At 39.7% G+C, this 25,111-nt stretch overlaps 1 protein-coding gene across 1 annotated transcript in view; it reads left to right on the top strand.

The window, feature by feature from the left end:
• EDIL3 (EGF like repeats and discoidin domains 3) overlaps nucleotides 1–25,111 on the top strand; it is a 229,900-nt gene that overhangs the window by 178,773 nt on the left and 26,016 nt on the right. The window contains exons 7-9 of the mRNA XM_062514022.1: nucleotides 108–263; nucleotides 1,364–1,508; nucleotides 7,590–7,774. Coding sequence (XP_062370006.1) covers nucleotides 108–263; nucleotides 1,364–1,508; nucleotides 7,590–7,774 — 486 coding nt within the window. The remainder of the gene's footprint in view (nucleotides 1–107; nucleotides 264–1,363; nucleotides 1,509–7,589; nucleotides 7,775–25,111) is intronic.

The raw sequence follows: 25,111 nt of genomic DNA, 5'->3' as shown, positions 1-25,111 counted from the left end.
CAGCTATGTTTTTTCCTCTCATTTAGGGTAAAAAAAAAAAAGAGAGAGAGAGAATTAAAGGTATCAAGGATTGTGTCCCTCAGATTAACAGTATGCTGTTATTTTAGATAAACCTGCAGAAGAAGATGCGAGTCACTGGAGTTATAACCCAAGGTGCCAAGAGGATTGGAAGTCCAGAATACGTAAAATCTTACAAAATTGCCTACAGTAATGATGGGAAGTCATGGACAATGTACAAAGTAAAAGGCACAAAGGAAGACATGGTAAGATTAAGTCATCTGTATCTGAATGCATCTCATGGTTTAGCTGCCTTCAGAAGTATGAGATGTCTCTGGTATTTAAGAGTAATTGCCTGGCAGTATGATATAGGTTTTACTGTTATTATTTTCCTCTGGGGGGAAAAAAAAAAAATTTGCTTTTTCTCTCCACTAAGATTTTCTTACACTTTAACTGATGGTTGCATACATACTACTTCCCCAAGCTAGAATAATCCTGTTTACTACACTTAACTGATTCTCATATTAATTAGTTCACCAGTAATTACTCATTGCTCTGCTTTCAATTTAGTTTTGTTGCATTGGCAGATTAGTGTTAACCCTTGGAAACACGGAGCCCGTTCATCAATGCTAATCTCTGTGCTGCACAAACAGTATCATCCAGTGGGGTGTGTGTTTTTACAATTTATAGTTGCCACTTATTTTTGATGGAGCTGTGCACACAGAGCTGGAAAAACAAAAACCTTTACTATGTAAGTTTGCATAGAATGAGGCATTGCACAGCATTAAATGTAGTTTCTCTGTTAGGAAATTAAAATGCTATGTGAAGGTGTGCATAAAGAGAGGGGGAAACAGGACGGGAGTGTCTGGTTAGAGTGAGGGGTGAATAGAAAAATGCTGATGGATTTAATTCATCCCCCCTGTGATCGTTGGGAGAATTGCAGTGCACTTCAGTGGGAGCTGGATCAGGTTCTTGAACCAGAGAGGAAAAAAATAAACGTCAATCAGTGCAAATAATTGCAGGCTAAATTGAACTGGGACTATTTTATACATTAATCAGGAGAAAAAGGCATAATGTAGTTGCATTAGGAGCTTCAGTTTCTAAGAATGACAAGACAGAGACCTTGGTTCAGCACAGGTGGCAAACCCATCACGATGTGACACCAAGGTAGGACATTCGGCCGAGAAAACCAGTGTGAGGCACTGGAAGCACTAAAACAGCTGCATTTTGGGGAAAACCACATACAAATAGAACAGTACAGGTGCTTTTGAGACATGTGAGCTCACTGGCACTCCAAGGATCCTCCTGACACCTTTTCTTTTTCTTTTTCTTTTTTTTTTTTTGTGCAAACGTTGCTTCCCTGCAGGTGTTCCGTGGGAACGTGGACAACAACACCCCGTACGCCAACTCCTTCACACCACCCATCAAAGCCCAGTACATCCGGCTGTACCCCCAGGTGTGCAGGAGGCACTGCACCCTCAGGATGGAGCTTCTGGGCTGCGAGCTCACAGGTGGGACCTCCAAAGCCCCCAGCCCTCCCATCCCACTCAGGTGTTCCTCACCGCGCGCGTTTCGCTCCGCCGCGAGGTGCTCGTGGCCAGCCCGGCTTCATCCAGGTGCTCCCTGTTGCAGCAGACCTCTTGTTGGGGGTGGATATGAGCCAAGACACAGACTCTCATCCAACAGTTTGAAAAGGGTCCTGGTTTATTCTTCTTTACAGATTAGACATCCTGACTCTGCTGCAGCAAGCTCCTGCTGTAGGTTCCAACTGCAGACTCTGACTGCAGGGCTTCACCTGGCTTGACTATGACTGCAGGCTCCAGCAGCTTGTAAAAGTGTTAGCTGCACCACCTAATTAGTGGCTTGTCTTCATTTTCTTCTGCCTTCACTCAGAGTCAGGATTAAAAACACAAAGGAGATGAATTTCTCCTTTGGACTTGGTTATTTTGTAAATCTTGTCTAAGTTCTGCAACACTTCCAGCTACCAGCTAAAAGTGACCAAAATGAAGGCAAATCTAGCTAGTTACAAGGTCTTTTAAAACTAAACAGTCCAATAGAGAGTTAGCACCTTTATTATTTATACTTTTGACCCAATAACCAAACTCCTGTGACCCACAGTGCTGCACTAACTCTCCTACGAAAAACTACTGCCTGAAATCATGGAGAAAGAAGAGCAGAGAAGGAGACAACACCCAAAATCCTCCATCTTGTCCCACACCTATTACTATATTATAAAAAACTCAAATTCCAAACCATCCACCATGTGAAGTCCCACACTTCTATTTAACTGCACACCAGTGATTTTAACTCCATCACTCCAATTTGGGAGCCTTCCCCAAGGCCTCAGTCAAAAGCAGTGTTCTCCAGGGAGTCAGTGCCAGAAAGCACAGAAAACTCAAAACTCGGGGTTCCAACACAGGCTCTGACTCCATCAGACCTAGGCTGACCTCACAGCACATCTTTTACTGCAGCAACACTCTTCCTTGTTTCATTCTTCTTTGTGTCTCTCTGGATCATTCCTTCTTCCTCAGGGCTCCTCTACCTCCTCAAGGTCCTCTTTGTCCAGGTTCTCTTCCTCAAGGATCCTCCTGACCAGCCAACTCACCCTTTCTATCACACTTATCTTTATTATTCGCAACTGTGACCCATTAAGGGCAAGGCTATTCCTCTTCTTTGGTAATTAGTACAATTGTGATTTATCAGGGGCAAGGCTGCCTGTAATCTCTTCTCCTACACCTACAGCTTTCATCCTTTTTTTATCTATGCTATAAAATCAGCAACACTTAGCTGGATGAGGATGGTCACTTGCAGTGGGACAGGAACAGTAGTAGGGCTGTGTGGTATAAACCCAGTAACACTTAGTAATCTCTTTTCTGGGTTAATCTCCAGTTGGTCAACCTAGAAAAGGTCATTTGACAGTTTTAACATGTATTGATGGCTATGTGGACTCGTAATATACCAGCCTAAAGCAGACTACAAGGCAGGGACCTAACCCAAGGTCTGAAAGTGGTTTCTGAGCCCCAGAGCTGGCTGTGCAGTGCTGTGGACCCACAGCAGCAGCAACTGTCACACCTGATTTGGGTAATTCCTCCTGGCTGTTGTGTGACACCGCCCCTGTGCCGTGTGACATCCTTAGAGGGATGACCCTGCTTCTCCTGCCGTGGAGGACCAGTCCAATAGGATATAATTTGGTTGGGCTGCTTTAATCAAGATTTCACTTTTGATTTGTTTTATGGGTTTAACAAAAGAAGGGATAGCGTCTTGTAGCAAAAAGTAAATGGAGTGGACCCAATATAAACCTTCCTCAGATTTGTATTAAAGCTCTGAAATGTAAAGCCTGACCTCTAGCCACCTTCTGCAAGAGCTGTGTTCCCCTACAAATTCAAAAAAGCATGTAAACTTTTTATCCTTTTTCAAGAGGTAAACGTTTTACTGGCAAGAGCACTCCACAGATTCATTTAGGAGTGATTTTTATGTGGCTGCCTGTTTACTCTACAAACAATAGTCATCCAGCTCACAAGTGATACATCAAAACAGCTGGAGTTAAACAATTCTCAGTCAAAACCAGATTCAGAAATGAAAAGTTAATGCATTGATCTCAGTGTAGCCCTTTTTCCAATATATATAGGTTTAAGAGTAAATAGAAAATCCTGTCTAGCTTCTTTGTTCTATTAGATTTTTTTATTTTTTTTTTTTTTGTCTTCCACTTATGGAACCACAATTAAGGATAAGTCCTTGCCAGAATGACTAGGAATTGTTTTGCTCAAAGAACTGTGAAAGCTAGTGAAGTGAATTAATTTCAGTGGTCTCCTAACAGTGTCAAGGTCATAATTTCTTTAAACTGTGGACAGTCGAGGCTCAGCAGAACAATTTCAAACTTATTGAATGAAAGGTGTAACTGCACAGACTAATTCTTAATTCCAGGTGGTCTGCCTTGGGTGGAAAAGCACTTTGAGAGGTCTGCCTTCTCTAACATGCTCTGGTGAGAGAGAAGAGAGTGAGTGATAAAGCAGAGGGAGACTTGCAGCATTGGACCATCATAAAGGCTAGCTCCTTCTTGGGACAAACTTCAGCAAAATGTTCAGTGCAATCTGCTTTAGTCTCATAAATAGCTTTACTTACCAGGACCCACAGCCTGATCTTAGTGAAAACCAGGATCAATGCTAGTGGAGCTAACCATCAATAAATTAGGCATTAATTTTCATGGCCCTGTGTTCCTGCCTTATTTGTGTTTTGCACATCTCTGTGTCCCACCCTCCCTTTCCCTTCATGGAGTATTGATGTGAGGGGAGAAGCAGATTACAGCAGCTGCTTGTTAGAATGCCTTTACTCATTAAGCTGTTATTAGTTGCAGCATCAAGCTGTTGTTTTTAGCAGCAGATCAGTGTCCACACAACAGTGTCCCTCACTCATGGAGCTCACTCCTGCTCTCAAGCATCTGCCCTCCTGCAGGCAGCTCCTGCAGTGTGCTGCTCACCTTGGTGTTTGTTGGAGCCTGTGCACCAATTCAGCCAGCTCCTGGGGTTTTGGGGGGTTTCTTAGTTCCTGCAGGGGGATGTTGGCCCCTAGAATCTGAACATCTTTGAGTAGGACTCACTCAGAGAAAGCACCTGAGTGTGTAATTTTCATCTCCTTTGTTGTTCCCTATAATAATATTATTAACTATTTCTTTATCCTAACACTCCCTGTAGGCACCATTCACACAAAACTGACACACAGAGGGGCTTCATCACACCTGCAGTTAAGGGTAGGTTCCCCTTCCCCATTTGTCCTCAGAATTGTGCACTCTGGAGAGGAATTCTGCATTTGTTATTTATAACAAAAAGTTGTTATGGGTTGGATGGGGCTTTAAAGCATCCAGGTTTAATGAAAAGTGTCCCTGCCCATGGCAAAGGGGTTGGACTTAGATTTGCAACTAGATGATCTTTAAGGTCCCTCTCAATTCGAACCACTGTATGATTCAAAAATACAAAGAATTTTTTTGTAAATCTCTCATTTTTTAGTATATCACAGTATGAATCCAAACAAAATCACCTTTGCTCTCAAAGAATTGCCATATGTTCCTTTTGCCAATATTGCACAAATCTTTGTCCAAGACAAGGCTTATGCAGATTGCATGCAGATCCATTTGTGGGCTTGCCTTTGCTACATTGGATATTGAATATTTCCTTTGAGGGCTTGAGCTTCCTCAAAAGAAGAGGTACATGAGGGGTGTGGTATGGGATGCAGACTGAAGAGTAAAAAATTCTGCCCTCTGAAGAGTCACGTTTGTGTAGATCCTTCCAATTTTCAGGTTCTAATCCCCACTGTCTCATTTGCCTACTTCTGTTTCATTGATCTAGACCAAATGAGACCTGAAAACTTATACCTAGTTAGATTTAAACATGCAGAGGTATCAGGTATAGCTTATTACAGATGGAGGTATCCAAATCATCTCAAACATTCTAGCCTAAGATGCTCCACTGGGTGTAGCCATGCGTCTGCATCAGCTGCCTTTAACCCCAACAGATCTTAAAAGATGAAAATGGAAATTGAATCCTTTCACAGGGATATAGAAAAGCAAAGTTAAAGGCGCAGTGCAGAGGAGATATTTTTCAGGGAGACATAAGCATTGCTGCAAGCACACAGCTGTGAGGGATGACACAAAGCCCTGGGCTGGTTTGGTGATCCTGTCCTTTGTGCTGTAGGTTATGGCTCAGTCACCCAAACAGCCACGACCTCCTGTGGCTGGGAAGCTGCTGCTCTCTGACACAGCACCAAGACGTCCTGACACCTGTCTGCATCACGTTTGCCTCTTCAGATTCTCACTGCTCTTCTCACTTTCTCCCGTTACCTTTAACACCTATCTTCCCACCCCCTTTGGGGCCACAGAGAAGGCAGGCGAGTGTAAAATCCCATTAATTCATGCACGCATGCACAGGCACACAGGCAGGCACAGCTGCTCTTTCATAAATCAATAATAATGCTCAGAAAAGATAGAACTGGTTTTGATGGATTGGGTCAGCACTGAATCACAGCTTTGACAACCCATGGTTTTGTGTCAGGAGCCTCCTTCAGATTCCTCGGATGAAACATTCTTGCTGACTGTCGTTGTGATCCTGGAGTGATACTTCAGAATTTAATAATAAGCAAAGTCCTTCTCCAAAGCACCAGATTAGTCTCTCTTATTTCTACTGTCAATTGCTCCCTCCCACTCCCTGGAAAACTGTTTTGTTGTGGTTTTGAATTATTCCGTTCTACAGACAAGGTTATGCCGTTTCCATTTGGGCACCAGCAATCAGTTATGAAAGACTGGGGGGGCTTTTTTGTTTGTTTTGTTTTCGTTTTCTTTTTTCAAAAGCTAACTGTTTTCTCTTGGGTTTTCATTTGGGTCTTTTGTTGTTGTTTTTTGTGGGGTTTTTTTTGTTGTTGTTGTTTTTTGGGGGGGTGGTTTGGTTGTTTTTTATTTTTTGTTTTTTGTTTTTTAATTTAACATGAAGCACATCAATAATCAAATTTTAAATATGGGAGATACTGCATTGAAGATCACGCTGATAGTAGTATAACTGCACAGATGCAGGTTTTTCACTTTTGGGACAGGGAGGAAATGAGAGAACAGCTTCTTAATTTATGTTCTCATCTCCATCTTTTCCATCTTTCACTTTACCTCACCTGTCAAACATCACTCCACCCCCTAGCCATACATCCACCTTTCCCGTCTTCTTCCCACCCTTGTCTCTCCCAAGCATTTGCCTTTCTTTTTCTGATATTCTTTTTGTTAAAATCTTAAAAACATGCTGCTACTCTGCCTTCTTTGGTTCCCAGTCCTGTTGTTTCAGTGCTGCTTCAGCTTGTCTCTTCCCTCTTCTGCATCCAAATGTACCTCCCACATTCCTAGAACAAAACAGCAAAGCAGAGGAACACAGAGCCACTTATCAATTTTTATTTTTATCTTTTTTCATGCAGAGCAGAGATGGGAGAAGCCCAAGATCTATCTTTTCTACAGTCATAATAACTCAGTGGTGTGGGATGTCCACAAACAAATAAGCCATTAACTATCAATTTCTCCTAAGTGATATCCTCCTACTATTCTCCCTCCTTCACAATGGTTTTCCTCCTCCTTCAGTGGGATTTTGGGCTTTCTGGATTTTTTTTACTAGATGTCAAGTAATTCAAAAGTGTAAGAGAGCTCAGTGCTTTTTAATATTTTACTTTGGCAGTGGTTTTAAGAAAAAAATAATGTTTCTTCAGTAAGCAAACACATGGTTGATGTGACGTGGCATAAAAGCATGAGGAAAATTAAACCGAATGGGGGAAACAATATTTTTCTGCAGCTAAGGAAAATAAAAAATAAGATAAGCAGAGACAAAAGTCATCCTTTCATTTTGTTTCACTTCACAAATTTATGCCTGGATAAAATATGTTGATTTCTCCCAAGCAATTGTTGAAACAAAGTGCCTTGAATTGACTATTTTTCATTTATTTGTTTTTGAGTTCCTTCAACAATAGTCTTGATTACATCTCTTTCTTCAAGCATTGCAGGTTTTCTTTGCCATAACAGAAAACCTAAACCCCTGGCAGGTAGTGCCACTGATATTACCCTGCTGTTCCAGGTTGCTCTGAGCCCCTGGGGATGAAATCAGGACACATCCAGGACTTCCAGATCACTGCCTCCAGCGTTTTCCGTACCCTCAACATGGACATGTTTGCCTGGGAGCCCAGGAAAGCCCGGCTGGACAAGCAAGGCAAAGTTAATGCCTGGACCTCTGGCCACAGTGACCAGTCACAGTGGTTGCAGGTAAATTTTAACGTGGATTTTACCAGGTGTTTGTCTTCTTTGTGTTCTCTGGTTCAGTTTTATATTCAAATTCTTCTGCTTCTGAATGCAACCATCCCAGCTCTGCCACAGGCTCTGAAAGCCCAACATATCTTCATGTTTTTGTTATCACAGCTGCAGGAAAATCTCCTCGGGGATGCCTCCACTAGCCCCAGTTTCCCTTTGTTAATGAACAAAAATGGTAGTTGCAGACCTGTTTCACTGAATTTCCCTCATTTGTTGAGAGAGATGAGTTTATTTTCCTCCCTTCCACCCTTCCAAGGCTCCCTGGAAAAGCATATTTACTTTCAGCTCTGTGCAGCTTAGCGAATCCCACATGTAGAAATTATCTTTGTCTAATTGAGGCTGCCCAAAATTACCTCCTGACAGGACTCTGAAGCCAGCAGGACTGATGCAGCACCTGAATTCATTACAAACTTGTGCACAGGGGTTGTTTTTAACCCAGGAGTGATTTATACAACGCACTAATGTGAGAGATTTCAATTAATCACCAGTGTGGAAGGTTGTTTGACCAGCCACTGACACATTTACATTTTTTGAACTGTTGAAAATAGCAGTGTTGTCAGTCAGCTGCCACTTTGCAGTGCAGTTCTCAGTGGGAAGCCTCAATAGCAGGAGACGTGGCTACTAAACCCCCTGCAATCCCTTCACATATAAATTATGACATATTAGCTTTTTTGCCTACGGTTGCTAAGCAAGTTAAGAATATGATTACTGGTTTGTTGTGGGGTTTTTTTCTGTTTGTTTGTTTGTTTGTTTTTTCTCCCAAGTTTACATACTTTCTGAAAAAGGAAGGAGAAATTGCCCTATCTATTTAACTTTGAAATACCTGGAGACCCTGGAATCTGCTGGAATGTTTCTTAGACCAGCGTGTTGGAAGAGCAGTTAGTAATTTCTGTAGAGGAGGAACATCTCATTGCTGTGTTTTATGGTGGAAAAGAAGATGAAAATATTTCTCCACAGGAAAGAGAGGTGGCTGCATCACATTTTAGCCCTGTCAGTCAAAACAAGTGTGTGCAGAGGCTCCACAGAAATTTCCTGTTGTGTGTTCCTCTCCTATGGATGACATTGTATTTTTAATTAACTACAGATGGCAAGGGGCTGCCTAGTTAATTCTTATATTTTCAGACTTTTCATGCTGCTGTAAGTCTTTTTATATTTGAATTTACCTGAACCTTCAAATTTAATCTGACCAACTGCGCTGTCTCTGCACATCCTTGAACTATAAGGAATCATTTTTAATGTCTGGTCAAAAAGAAAGTTGTGAAGAAATGCTCATCTTTTAGTTAGTTTGTCATATGGCTATGTATTGAATTCAACAATTTCATGGGAATATTAACAATCTACCCTTTCCTGAAAATCATTATACATAATGATATTTCCTTAAGAAGGGATCTCAACATTTCATGTTTGGGAAAAAAGAAGGAAAAAACCCTCCAAAACTAATACCCAAAAGGCATTGAATCCAGTTGTTTTTTCAGTGCTTGAGGTGTTCATTAGCTTCTACTACAGGCTGGTTATTCTAAATTCAGTCCATGACTTGAGAGAGTCTCATATGCTTCAAATGTAGGCAATGATTCTGTAACAGAGACATGTCTATAATTTTTTGTTTGTTTTTTGTTTGTTTTTTGTTTTGGTTTTTGGGTATTTTGTTGTTGTTTTTGTTTTGTTTTGGGTTTTTTTCTTTGTGGTTTTTCTTTTCCTTAAAACGCAGGGTATTATATTGAAGCCTTACAACACATTGACTGAAAGGTTTATCATCATGCTGCTGCTTTCACAGAGTTCAGTCAAAACACATTTGTAAGGAAAGGAATGTGAAAGACAGTGTGTCTGTGTGCCCTACTCCCTCAGCCATTCCACAAAGAATTGTGGAACTGTGGGCCACAGTGATTCCATGGTATCCTGAAATGGGCTGAAAGCCAGACATTTACCCCAAAATTCTGGATTTTGCTGAAGTAGCTGACTTACCAATATCATATTTACCATGTCAACTTTCTGTGACTTTTGGATGTTCTCCACATGCCTTTCTTGTTTTATGTTTTCTAATTTTCATGAGAAAGCCTGCAAAAACTGGGGGGAAAGCCTGCTGTTTGCCTTTTAGGGTTATTGTTGGATGACTTGAACAAATCTTATCTGACTAAATGTTATTGTTGGGGTATCCTTGCCTAAACACCATTGCTATCAACAGTTTAAAATCTGGTGTGCTGACATCTATCTCAGAGCACCTGCTGGGATAATGTTTGCTGACAGGTGATGTTTGAATCATGCATCAAATGCTACTTGCACTTTTGGATGAACTCTAGAGATAAATTCTCCTTTGTCAGGAGCTGGGACTGTTTTACTCAGTTTTCTCTCAGAAAGGACAACTCTGAATCTCCTATGTATTATAAAATGCAGTCATTAACAATTAAGGCCTTTGTTTTTAAGTGTTTTGGATTGCTGCATCCATAATTTAGGAATAGGAAGTATTTTGTGTCTCCAGGCACGGAATGTGCATTTTTTGGGGGACAAAATACTCACCTTAATCATGCTGCAGTTGTTGAAAATGTGCTGTGGCTTAGACTCTACAAGCTCCAGATTCCACAAGTGACATTTATTTACCCCAAATGTCACCATTAGCAATGAAAAATATGTATTTTCTTGGCATGGAGGGGAAATTAAATAGATGGCATTACTAAAATTGTACTTCTCTATCTCTGTCATAAACTTGGGTTGAATTCCCCACATGCTTCCTCAAAGATACCCTTGTCATCCCCTTGAGGAGGATGCTGCAAGTTTTTTGGGTTCTCAGGCTCCTTCGGGATGCAATCCAGGATTGTTCTTCCATTTGGTCACCCCACTTCCCATTTCTTCAGTTCTTTGGCATTAAAGGATGTGATGGAGAACTCCCTGCCTTATGCCCAAAATGAGGCACTGAGGCTGTAAAGGTTACTGAAAAGAAGTGCAACTGATGTTTCAGATGCTTGGAGAACGCTCTTGCAGATAGATTTCCACTGCTCCATATCTCATTTTCCTAGCTGAGGGTATAACTCAAAAGATTTAACATTTTCCTCAAAATCCATGCCCACTCTACTGCTAATTTTCTGCTGTTATAAACTGTGAAATCAGGGCAGCATTTCTTTATTTACTGTTAGTTAAATTTCTCTGTGTCACTTCATTTGGTGTCTCTAAACACCTGGAGCTTTCTCCTCCCACTCAGCCACCCCCTCTGCATAAATTGTTCGTGTTATCCTAGTCCTAACTTTGCAACCATATCAGGGTATTTTCAGTATTTTATCTTTAAACTGATGATGTGTTGGGTTTTTTGGTTTGGGGGGGGGGTTGGGTTTTTTTTTTGGGAGGCAACAGCAATGTCAAATTGCAATGTTTTTCCTGTTGATTGTGGAACCAGCTAAGCACTTTTAGAGAAAAAGCATTTGGTGATAAACAGATTGTTGGAAGATTGGCAGAGCAACTGTTATACCTACACGTTTTAAAAGTGTGATGATTGCCAGTGGTATAATAGACTCGGGTTGGTTATTTTCCTGCCAAACTAATCTCCAGTATTAGACAATATTACTGAGATTCTTTATCAACGCCATTAGATTGTCTCAGAGCTGCAATCAAATTATTCTTTCAGTTTAATGCATAGCCATCTTTTTTGCATCAAACTGCCTCTTGTTTGAAAACAAGGGCAAAATTGCATTCCAAATAATTATCCACTTTTCATTACACATATACAAAACACATTTCTATCATGCCATCATAAGATCTACTTATAATAATTTTCTAGCATTTATTTACAGTGTTTAAGCTTCCAAGTGATGGAATCAAAGAGTTGTTATTTAAAAGCTAAGCCAAACCCAGCTTCTACTCTATTTCAATAGAGTAGTTTCCAGAAGTGGAAATGTGTCTCTGCCAGCCACAGAGAAAGATGGACAATTAGCTAAAATTACAAGAGAAATTTTTGAACCAGGAAAGTTACATGGGGTGACTCCTTTTTTTTTTTTTAATATGGGAAGAGAACATTATTTTTCATCTAGTATTGGTTAGCTGAATTTTTTTCAGTGCTGGCATTCATCTGTCACTAAAAAATGAGGAATGTTTTTTACTCTGTCACATGGTATTTGCTTCTTGTCTTGTTTGTTCCACCTGACTCTTTCCCCCATTTTTTGATGTAATAATCTGTTAATTTGCAATAAATTCTGAAGAATCTTTCTAGATAAGAAATCACTATACCATAGCAATTCAACAACTCATCTGGAGATCTGTTCAATAACTCATAAGGAGAAAACTGTGTGGATTGTTTAATTGTCTTTTGACAATTTGTGTCTGTAGCAAAACATATATTAATACCAGTAATGGTTAAAGTAGCAAAATAAGAGATTTATGTGTGGCCTCTGGTTTAATTGTTTTAATACTCACACTGAGTAAAAAGCATACACACAAAAACAAAAAAACAAAAGCAGAAACAAAAACAAACACAAACCTACGAATGTCACCACTGGGCCATGAAAGGAATCAATGCTCTTTACAGAAACAGCAACAAAAGTGGTCTCTGATTCTCCAAATGCAAGGCTGATGCTGGAATTTCCCACAGTTCTAATGTTCTGAGATTTCAGATAGCAAAATGAAAATTGTGCAGAGATCGGCCCTCTTTTTGTGCTTTCTATTGGGATGAGAAATTATATTTACAGCCGCACCAAGTATTGACCATTTTATCTTTCAAATGCAAAACCATCCCTTTTCTGGCAGTTGTCACTTCTACTTGAAGGACTTAATTTGGGCACTGGGTTTTGGCACCTCCTTGTTCTTGTGCCTACCTTGTTCAGGGGCTTCTCAATGTGACATTCTGCTCAGCCTGGTAGCTCACAGGATGCAGCAGCATCTCAGGGCACGTTGGGAATAAATTACTATCACACATCTTTCCCACTCTTTGCTATGGATAAATTTTCCTGAAAAAAAAAAAAAAAAAAAAAAAAGCAGCCAGTGGTAAGATAAGGTAATAATGGGCAAAGAGCTCTTGAGTGATTTAGTCAAAGACAAAAGCAGGTGAAGACTGATGCCCACTTCTAATTTGTGCACTGTTGAATTTACTGACTTCACATTGCCTAGGCTAGAATGCTAAACAAATCACTTTATTCACTTCTTCAGTTGCCCATAAACCATAGACTTAGTTTTGCAACTAGATGGTCACTATTTGCTTTTAGGACAGTGTGCAACCTAAGAGGACAAGATGAGCAAAAAGCTTTTTTCCTTTTTTTTTTTTCTTTTTTTTTTTTAATCTTTGTATGCTGCCAATATTTTTTAACAATTCTAACAAACATGCATCTTTCAGAAATGGCATTAGGAGTTATGTCTTGATTTCCTACTCAGAGTTGTCTTCCAGCAGTATTTGATGGCCATTCCAGGGGTCGCACTCTAACACAAGTTTTTTTCCCCTAAATCATTTTAAATTACATGCATTATTCACATTAATAATGATACTAAATTGTGCATTTCAGCATTGCCCTTCCTAAATTGCTTTTGACTTTGCAAAGCGTTCCTCTGCAATTCATTTTATGGAAATGTTCATAGTAGTAATTGAATTTAAGCTAGAAATTAAATAAGGCAGCATGAAATCTTGGTTTACTTTCCCTTTTAAATGCTTTATTTAGGCTGAATTCTATAATTTAGGTAGCAAAGTCTGAAGCATCTGTAGAATCATTGATTTTACTCTGGCAAAATGCAGAGGGATTATTAGAAGGCCAGACAGAGTACAGGAGCTCTCTGCTGCAAGTTGTCCAGAAAACAGGCATCAGACAGACATAGCATCATTATATTCTGTGATAGAAATTTGTGTGATGTCCCCTTGATAGAATCATCTAGGTTGGAAAAGACTTTTAAGATCAACAAGACCAACCATTGATCCAACACCACCACTGTAGCCCCCAAACCATTAAACCATGAACAGGAACAAAGACCCTGTAATTTAGGGGTAAATAAGAGCTGTAATTTAGCTATGGATAAGAGTTTATAGTAGAAAAATGTTGTTTCACAAAGTCCCTCTCTGTTCCCTGGATTATATTCCCCACCCTCTCCTGTTAAGTCTTCTGTAAAAACTAAGGGGTTAAATCAGTGCTCCAGAGCCTGTCTTTGGCACATAAAAAATTCATCATCAGTAACAAAAATTACTTGGGAAGTTTCCCTAAACAGTGGAATCCTGTACGGATCCAAAGCACTGCAAGAGAGTACTGCCAGCTCCCTCACTGACTCACAGCTTTTCTGTGAGTATCACTCCCCTGCAGATGAAAGTCAAATTGAGTAATGACCCATTTCCTATTACAATAACAGGTTTTGATCTTGCCTCAGAAAATCTGGGAGTGTAAGCAAAAAATCACCCGGTTGTTGTGAATTTTCATGTACACAGGATCTGAGTCTGTTTTTTTTTGGTTTTTTGGGTTTTTTTTCTGCGTGTTTCCAGTGGGGGTGTTGGTGTTACTTAATAGCAGCACTTTCTGAAAACACAATACATGAATTTTTAATGGAAAGATGTTAGTTTTTCATTGTTTTAAATTCCTTCCTGTTTTACCAAGCTACCGTTTCCACTGGCTTAAAATAATGTTATGTCTCAATTCATGAAGCAGGGGCATATTTCCCTTGCCTTCCCTTGCAAACAGAAAATATCAACATAACTGCTTAGGAAAGAATACAAAGAGAAAGGATCCAAATGTGTTTCTTATTCGTGCCCTCTGCTTCCATGACAGTGCTTTAAAACAGCATCCACTTTTTCCTAATAAAAAAAGTGTTTGTTGTTTTTGCTGCTACCCCTGAATTGTTTTTTGACTCAAGCAGAGTTGGTCACAGTTGTTTCATCTGAAAATGACAGAGAGAAGCAAAACGACCTTGCCAAGGTCAACTATCTTTAAGTAGCAAAAGGTAAACACAGATGAGGCAAAAGCCAGAGCACCATGAGGGTGAAAGAATGGAATGGATCTCTACCTAGTTCTGTTTTCCAAGAACTTGATGCTTTATTAACTGGGATGTTATTTTTTATTAGCCCTGCACATATTTTCCCAAATATTACTTTTTGACTAAGCAAGATACTTAATATTTTCTTCATGTATCTGCCAGCATCTCGAGTAAAATGTACAAGGGTCAAGGAAATCCATTTTTCTCTGAATAAGATTCAATTTTGCATTCTTCTTATGCTGCTTTGAAAACACAGAGAAGTTGTATTGTAAGATTCTAGTTGACTTCAGAGCATTTTTGTTCAAAATCTGCTATTTGTTTTTGTATTCCATTTCCTGCGTAAAGGACACAGAAACAGATTGATTCCTATCTTGTCAAATGAGGAGCAGAGAGGGTATCTTTTTAGCTAAGTAAATAATGAAATTGAGACACAAACATAAAGAAGGGGTGGTCGAAGAGTAGTTTCAAATTATTCTAAATTTGAAGGCAGAAAAACATCTTGCATCTTTCTTCATAAGAGGGGGAAATGTGCTTAAAACCAGCTGACATTTACCTAGCAGTAAGCAGAAAATGAAATAGTCATATCTGAGCATGTTAAAGTATCACATAAAGTAGATATGAGCATTTCCCTGTTGGTTTCTGAATTTTAACCTATTCACTGGTTTCATCGTGTAATTTTCCCTAATAACACCCTGCTCAGAGTCAAGTGTTGATCCAAGCAGAATATTTGGCTTTTTTTTTCTTGTTGTGTTTGATTTCCATGTTAAGTCAGGTGTGTCTCTACAGCAATGTGCTGTGCAAGACCCTCTTTGCACTCTGCTTAATAACATTCCTCCTGTTTGCTCCTCAAGTAAAGCAAGAGCAGTTTCCCTGTCAGAAAACATGACAGAAAAGAAAAATCTCAGCAGAGAAGAGACTTTAAAGGGGAAATCACCACAGACACAGAAATGCTGCTACTAAACATTTCACCAATTATCTGTGCCTTGTTCAAGAGGACCTTGAGTGTTGTAATATAAAGTATCACAACAGAATTTCATCACAATTTCCTCACTTTTTTTTTTTTTTTGGTTTGTGTTTCTGTACATCTACTCAACAGGCATAAAGATATAAATACTTTTTTTTTTTAGAACAGAGCTATGTTTTTCAATGTTATAAAATAAGCAAGAAAATTTCTTATTTTAAAGAAATACAAGCTATGAAAGTTAGTCCTTGGGATTACAAGAACTTCCTGCTTAATTATGTACTGTACATAACCAAACCTTAATTGCTTTTGTTGTTGGAGTGATCTCCTTAGAAGCTTCCTGTTTAATTAACTACAAGATATATTAATCCTATTTCAAGCCATCCTTTCTGCGTTGTATAATTAAGCAGAAAAGTATTTTCACAATTAGAAATCAATTCCATATATAGCTAGTGAAAAGAAATCACCTCTGTAAAGAAGACTCAGATATGCTTTTTTCCAGTGACAGAAGTAAAAATATTTAGATCCATCATAATGGGTTATCTTTGTTAAGAGGTAATGAGACTTACAACACACCAATACTATTTTCAGCTAAGAATTATTAAGAAGAAAACTATCAGAATATAACTTCAAGACCACACTGCAGATGGTTAATGACCTCCCTTTGGCAGCATCAGAAATTCAAAGGCTTGATATGTTATTTATAAATATTGGAACAGACCCTGCCTGCACGTTCCTTTATCTGAATTTATTTTTCTTGACTTTGAGATGTTCTTCAGTTTGTCTTATTTATACTTTGGCTGTGCTACCTCAAACACTGCTGCTATAACACAAGATAAAAAGGGATTGTGAGTTAGTTTTGTACTTTGGTCCAGAATCCTGAGCTCGCTCAACTTTTAGAAGCCTCAACAGCACATTGGAGAGGAAGTTAAGATTTGTCATTTTCTGAGAGAGAGAGAGAGGGATAGCAGACAGCTTTGGCTGATGCAGTTTAATTGAATGAAAGAATAAAAGTGAGACTTTTTAGGGGGTGTTTATTTGACTCACTGGCTGCCTTAGGTGGTGATGCTGAGACTACAAACCTTGCTGATCAGCTGGATTTGTGTAGGTGCCTCCACGAGGGCACGAGTGGAGTCTGGGTCTATCATGGGGAGGGATTCTGCCCCTCTGCCCCAGGTGAGACCCCACCTGCAGAGCTGCCCCAGCCCTGGGGCCAGCACAGCAAGGAGCTGGAGCTGCTGGAGCCAGGCCAGAGGGGGCTCCAGGATGAGCAGAGGATGGAGCAGGAAACGTGGAGAGAGACAATTGCCAAGGGATGGAGGGACAGGACCCAGGGAATGGCTCCCAGGGCCAGAGGGCAGGGCTGGATGGGATCTTGGGAATTAGGAATTGTTCCCTGGCAGGGTGGGCAGGGCTGGCACAGGGTGGAATTCCCAGAGCAGCTGTGGCTGCCCCTGGATCCCTGGCAGTGCCCAAGGCCAGGTTGGACACTGGGGCTGGAGCACCTGGGACAGTGGGAGGTGTCCCTGACATGGATGGGGTGGCACTGGTGGAATTAGGGGATCTTTATAACCCCTTCCAGCCCAAACCATTCCATGCTGGTTGTTTCCAGCACCTCTCACTGAGGTTCCTCACCCACCCCAAGAAATCCCCACAATTTTCTCCCGTGTGTGTTGCATCCTCAGGCTTGCACAGCGAGTTGAGTGAGCCTCAGCCAGAGCTGAGGAATTCCCCTCAGCAGGAGCTCAGGAGATGGGTCACACGTCAGGAGAAGGTGAGCCAGGTCCCAGGGAGATGATGGGAGCCAGACCTGTGTGTCGACTGAAAAACAAAATTGACACATTCATTCTTCTCCTTTGAGAACCCAGGCTGTGCCTTCCATGCTGCTCTGCCTCTGCAGGGATGACCACTTGACTCAAAAAATATCTCAGAGTTCCCTCAGAACACCTGCCTCTTTGGTTACAAGTGCTGAACCCTTTTTCACAGCATCTGGCACCAAACCTTTCATTCTTTTCACTTCCCCCCAGATACACACACACACACACACACACACACAGGACCACAGTAGGATTTACTGGGATTTATCACAGTAGGATTTCACACAGGACCTGCAGGACCACAGTAGGATTTACTCTGCTTTCCACGACCTGTCAGGAGGGTTGTCTTTTATTTGAGAGGAGATTCAAAGTCTTGTTTTCCGAGGTTCACGGCAATAATTCATAGTCCTAGAAAGGGGTTCGATATTAAAAATTAAATCTCTGTTTTATGAGAATTTAAGAGCTATTTGTGGGTTATTGTTAGAGATTCCTAACATTATTCCTATTGTTTTCTTTATTCCCCATAATACTGTATGTAATTTTGTGTTGCTAAGGGAATATGATCCTGAAAATATGAGCAACATTTTAATTTTTTTTAAATAATCCTAATGTAATTTTCCATTTAAAAGATACATCATAAACAAAATACCATAGAATGAAGGAAGGGTTTTTTGAGAGTTTTGTATGTCTGAGGTTTGTTTTTAATTCTGCAGGTCCACCTTACTTTCCCATTACAGTTTTTTAAATTTTCTGATTGTGTTGCACTCCACTAGAAAAATGCCATAAAAAGTTATCTGGTTTTAGCTCTAATGAAACAATAATGACACCTTCTATTAGAGCAAGAGAGGATGGGTAGTGAAGGACCACAACACTGTAATTTTCTGACCCTCTGAAAAGTTAAATTTCAAGTGGAATAATGGCATTCTGGGGTAAATGGAGCAATTGTAAATAAGTGCTGTCATGTTCAGTAGCATCTAGTTCTGTGATTTAAAAAAAAAATAAAAATCTGTCATCTATTATGGTATCTCACTCAGAAGGTGGAGATTGTACCTAATCAATTTGCATTGCAGTCCTCCCACGCTGCACGAGCCTTTCTGTTTCATTTTGGCTGAAATGAGAACTGAACCCTGGGAATTAGGTTTTATTTCTTGCATGTAAAAGATATAAGCAAGTTAAACTTTAATGCAGAAGAAAATAAATGAAAACATTAAAATTAATTATTCAAATTTAATCTGCTCCTCAGTTTTCCAGAGACGTGTAAATCTCATTCTAGGGTGACACTTTATGCTGTTTAGGCAATGTGGTCTTTAAAACTGAAATAGGGACTCTGTGAGGAGCTTTCTGGACAATTTGATCATCTGTCACTTTGCCTTGTGTCATTGCATTATTTCACAGATTAAAGGGAAGAGCATAACAAGAATCTCAATGCCAAGGCTCTAAAAAGAGACTGCTGTTAAAACACAGATCTCCTCACTGAACTGCACTTGATTTTAATTGTCATATGTCAGGGATTAAAATGAAAAGGCAGGTGGTTATGTTTGTTATATCTATTTATCACACCAACTTTAGGACCACATTGCTGTAGGAGACATTTAGGAGGGTTTTTTTTGCAGCTTGAGAATTGCCATTTACTGACACATTATACGAAATGTTGGGGGGATTTTGTTTGGTTGGTTGGTTGGTTGGGGGTTTTTCCTTTGGTTTTTTTTTTTTCTTTTTTTTTTCTTTTTACAGAAAGATCAATATCCAGGAGAAAAAAATGCCCACTTGAACCAGAGGTAAAAGTACTTAGCTAGTGCATGTTCAGATATGGGTTTTTTTTCCAATTGAAAATTGGAGTTGAGTCAAATCCTCTGAGTTTTCTGTAGGCACCATAAACCAAAAAAAGGTCAGAGAAGAACACAGAAGAAGTGGGTTTGGTGTGCAGTAGGAAGCATTTGTCACAATATAAGAATTAAATGGTGGCACAGGAGAGTAACAGATGGCAGCACACATGAAAATAATCTGAAAATTAATAAAAAATGTCAGTGTGTGTGCATGTGTGTATATATATATATGTATATATGTATGTATATGTTTTGCCTTTTTGGCTGTGGTGGGTTTTTTTTGTTTGTTTTTGGGGTTGGGGTGGAGTTTCTTGGGTTTTTGTTGTTTTATTTATTATTTTTTTAAGATTTCTGGTCACATATGTAGCCTGTTAATCAAAACAATCTTCCCCATTGAGCTAGCATAACTCCGTTTACTCAGGAATAAAATTTAAAAAGACTGATTTACGGATGCTACTCTAAGTTTATAGAGCTTTCAGGTTTATTTCTGCAGAATCACGTCCTGCAACTGTTGTTCTGGTTTACCATGGGATGTTTCCTGTAAAAAGATAACTTTGATATTATACTTTACTGTGCACAGGTGTGTCTGTATTTTTTCCTAAACCCCTTTAGGCAAATATGAGAAAGTCACTGGCACTCCACCTCTTGAGTCTCACTTAAAGGGAGGCAAAGAGAAACAACCACTTACCTGAGGTGCCTCTCTTGGAGACAAAATAAAAACACCCTGTTGCCTCCATTGGCTCTTCTGAGCTGGCATGGTTACCTTTTGTCAGGAACTTACCTTTAACCAAAAAAAAAAAAAAAAAAAAAAAAAAAAAAAAAAAAAAAGGCCTACCCAAATTCATCATGCAGCATTTTTAGTTGAGGTAATTTTAGTATCACTACCTGACAGCTTTTTGTTGTTTGTTTGGTTTGGTTTTTTTTTTTCTTGTTTGTTTTTTTTTTCCCCCCCCAATATTATTGGGCTAATAATCTGAAGTGTATCCCTCCACAACAATTTCGATTGTGAAAACTGGCATTGTGCCAGCGCCCCCTGAATTTAGCATACTCCTTTTTCCAGCCAGCCCTTAGGAAATGGAGAAAATCCTGGGGGCTGGCAGCGAGGGCAGCCTGACTGTGTGCACAGATAACACGAAGCACTTGGGATTTGCTTTCAGCAGATCTGCTGGTTTCATCCATATCGCTGAGCTGAAAAGTTCCCTCAGGCACTGGCAGGTGGACAAGGAGGGTGATAAGTACCTGGTGTCTGCCAAGGACCTTCCTTGTATCTTATAAATCCTCTGTGTGCATGTATTCCTCCTTTGATTCCTACATTTTTCATCTCAAGCACTCTGCAGTATTTCCCATTATATGGCTGATGTACCTTCACCATGGAATGGATCACCTACGTGGAAATTAAGCAGGTAGCCAGGAGAATGACACATTTTATATTATTACCTAATAATAATTGCTTCATTATCAGCATTTCTAACCCCTTAAATTACCATTATGTGTGTTAGTGTCAAGTGATCCTCACAATATTCTTTCTGCTATGCAGTAAAATTGCACAGAGGAGCTTAGGCTTCAAGAAGGAATTGAAAATTACTGTGTAGATGGACAGAAAATAGAAGAATTTTGGAGAGTTACTAACAATCAATCAGATTTTAAAAGTACTGACAGCTGCTTTAGTTCATACAAATTACAGTGGTTTTCAGCCTGGTTTAAATACAACACTGGGGGACAGGCAAGATTCTGAGAGCAAGATATGTACAAAAAGCTTCATTTACTGTAACATCCAAACATGGTTTTGGCACACTGATGAGTAAGTAACCAAGGTATAGACCATAATTGGCTCTGTCCATTTTAAATACTAGCAGGGTGAAAAAAAACGAGATTTAAAATGTGAGTGCAACAAAAGCATCAAGTTTTGGGGTTTTTTTAATTTTTTTTTTTTTCTGCCCTGAGAGCTCTCAGGAGTCTCTTTCTTGTAACAGAAGGTGAAAGATTTTGCACCCTGATGGAGGTGAAAGCGCTTTGCTTTAGCTGAAGCTTTCAGGAAGTAACAAAAATGAGGGGTTTAGGCTAAGAAGTGGTGAGGGAACCCTGGATGCTTGGCAGTGCATCATAGCAGCCCAAAACTTCTGCAGCTGCTGCGAGGGAGCATCACAGGGAGCACGGGAGGCACTGGGGAACTGGCATGGAAATGAGAACTTCTCCACCCAGAAAAAGAACAAGCAGGCGTTTCTCTGTTGTGTGTTCTTGTCATCACCCGAAAGAGGAGGAGTGTTAACTGCAAGATATGTTTTCCTAGGTCTGGCTTTTATTTTTCCCCCTGTGGTGGTTTAATTTGTACAGCAGATCAATGGGTCTTGCATGGGTGGTGCAAGTTAGTGCACACAGACCTGTTTAGACACCCTAACTTAGAACTCAATGGTTTTTGTCATATTTAAGTTTTGCCGATTATTGTACGGGTTTGCAAATTAGTACATGTTCCAAAATGTGCATTTTTTTCTGATTTCACAGAATCCCAGACTGGTTTGGTTTGGAAGGGACCGAAAGCCCATCCAGTTCCACCCCCTGCCATGGGCAGGGACACCTCCCACTGTCCCAGGCTGCTCCCATCCCCAGTGTCCAACCTGGCCTTGGACACTGCCAGGGATCCAGGAGTAGCTTCTCTGGGCAAGAAAAAAAATAATTTCAATTATAAATTACATACATACATACATAGACAAATAACTTCAAGTATTTCAGCAAATGCCGAAATACTTGTAAAAATATTTAACCTTTCACAGTGAGACCATCAGTGCATTGGCATTTTTTTTTTACTGAGTTTTTATGCACACTTAGCATTAAGTTTGCTGCATGACCTAATGAGCTGTTCTTGAGTAGCTGCATCACAAGGGGTGAAGTGGAGACTTGTTTTTGCAGGATCCATCTGAAGCCTCACATGATGTTCAAACCCATTGGTCTGAAGCAGCACATTAGATTGGATGTTCTATTGCAGTCATGCACTGGTCGCCCTGCCAGAATAAAAATTAAATCAGAATTACCCAGGGGTGGTAATGTTGTCACTAATGGTGTCTGTATTTCTTTTCAAATTCATGGGGAGATTTTGCTCAATTGCTGTAATCCACACCTTTGCACTGCTGTCTGCCGTTCCAAAATTGTAGGATTTAGCCATCTGATAAGGGTATCCTGAGGTGCATATTGATTTTATAATATATGTGTGTCACTTCCAAGACAAAAACGGGCAGAATCTTTTAAACATTTTTCCAATTAAAAGTAACACCGTTACCAGACTCATGTTAACTTAGAAGTTCAGTCAGTCACAGTACAGAAATATCCAATACAGCCTACCTACCTTGAGAAATAATTCCTGTAAAGATAACTGTGCTGTCTTGAAGCAGCAGCAGCCTGAGTTGTGTTGTCGACATCCTGATTTAATTTTTTTGATGTTTCATCCCCTTAAAACAAACAGAGGTTTGCATTTACAAACCACATTTGTATTTACCACCTGCCCTCCTGCCTCCCATGGTTTCACCCACCTACCTCAATGATGCCACATTTGGAGGTGCAGGATTTGTCAAAACTCTAAATATCCTGCATCCATATGCAACTAGCATTTAAACATCAAAAGAGGACCAAATTATGAGACTAGAGAAGCTTGAGCATTAACTATTCCAACACAGGTGAATTTAATATCAGGGAAACCAATTGCAGAATGTTGCATGATAATTGCCCTCTGTATTTGTTACTTTAATGACCAAATGCAGTGATATGCATTTAATCTCTGGCTGCGTAAACACAGTTCTAACCTGTATTTAAATTCAGGTGGGTGCTTGGAGTAATCAGCTGTCTGTGGGATGTTTTATGGTGGTGAACGTGCTGTGAGTTACATTTTAAGCAGTAAGTCAAAGATAATGAACAGCACTTTCTAAATACTTTCCTTTGGGAAGTTCTGAGCTGGTTTTTATGCTTCAGTGGAGTAATAAATAAATAAATAAATAAATCTCAGAGTTTAATTTTTAAGATAATTAACCAGATAACAAGATGGATGAAGAGGGCTAGGTGACTGCATGGCTACCTTGCAGTAGTTAAACAGTTTTGGAAACAAACTATGAAATGAATAGACAGTCTGATGACAACACTCCTAACTGAGCATCTGTGGGAAGCTTAACCTTTGCATTTTTTGCCTGTCACTGGTGGTATAGCTGCTGCAACAGCTCCCAGCATTGTTCCAGGCAGTGGAACAGGAGACAAGCAGGGCTAATCTGTGTGCTTGTGGGCACTGAGAGAGTGACACCCAACATATTCCCCTCCGGAGCCCATGAAAGCCACACTAATTTAAGATCAAAGGCAGAGGAACTTTTGTGTCTCACGGTTCCTTGCATCAGTTTGTGGGAAAGAATCAACCTGAAACACAGGTGATATACCTATAGTTCTTTTAGTGTTGCTATTTCTATTTAGCCATGGATTGAATTGCAATTTATTGGGGTGGTCTGGCAACACATCAGCTGTGTATATAGCTGTGAATTTTTTGCGTGCATGCAGAGATACTCTTGGAACAACAGGGGTATAATTTAGTGCAGATAAAATTATCAGCATTTAGAAAGGAAAAAAACCCCATATGTCGTGTTGCTTCATATTGATTTGATATTCTGTTTAGAAAAGGCTTGGTTCCTGAAGGAGTTTGTGCAGATAAAAATATATATTGCAGAGCTCTATATTAAGTGGTACATAAAAAATACTGGCAAGTCCCATCTCATTTATTTAAATTCAGTGCTTTCTCCTCAGAAAGGTTAGTCCCATATTTCTCCAGGATCATTACATTTCATCTGCTGTGCAGAAATAAGCCTGACTTTCTCTGATATGCAGCCTGGGAAACCATAAACAAATAAAACACAGTGTTCTATATGCAGAACCCTCCTTTCTGTTGCAGTGGCAAATTTAAGACACATGGGACATGACTTAAGTGTTGCAAAGAACTTATCAACAGCTTAAAGGCATTTTCAGTTCCCAGTAAAACTTTGTCTTATTTCTGACTTTTTTTTTATTTTATTTTCAGAAAAGTCAGCATACTTGTTAGTTCATATAAAAATTGTGCAGGAAGCAATGATAAAAGGAGACTATTCCTACAGTATTCAAAAAAAAAAAAGGAAATATTTGAGGGAGCATTGATGTGTATAATAAATAACATATCACCTGCATGCATCGGTGGGGATGTGGCTGAGACAAGGTTTGCAGAGAAAATGGGTATTCCTTATGGGCCCTGCTGATAGGCTCACTGCCATCAACAGGAAGGCCATATCCTTAATTTCCCCTTCTTTCAGGGATTACTGAAACATTCCTGGTTGCCAGTGCGGTAGTGCAGGCCTACAGAAGGAAACATGTAAATAAAAATAATGTAAATAAAAGTTGTAATATTTCACATAGAGGGTTTTTTGAAAACTATATCATCCAATAGGTCCTTGGCACCAAAATAAAAGCTCTCAAGCTGTGGGTGTGAGCTCTTTGTTTTAGATGCCTCAGATACAACAGCCACAACGTCTTCCACAATTTTATTTTAATTTTTTATTTATATCACCTTTATTGCATATCCTGGTCTTTGATTTCCTCTACTCCAAGAGTTTAACTTTTCCTGCTTGAAATGTCTTTTTTTTTTTTATATTTGCTTCTGTTTCCACCTAATTGCAGTTGAATTTATTGAAAATACTTTTACACCTCTCTACACAGCATAAAAATCCCTATGTGTTTCTTCCTGGCATGGAGGAACAGAGTGCTGTGG

Source organism: Cinclus cinclus, chromosome Z, assembly GCF_963662255.1.
Source record: "Cinclus cinclus chromosome Z, bCinCin1.1, whole genome shotgun sequence".
NCBI classification, from domain to species: Eukaryota; Metazoa; Chordata; class Aves; order Passeriformes; family Cinclidae; genus Cinclus; species Cinclus cinclus.
This window is presented reverse-complemented; position numbering and strand designations above follow the sequence as displayed.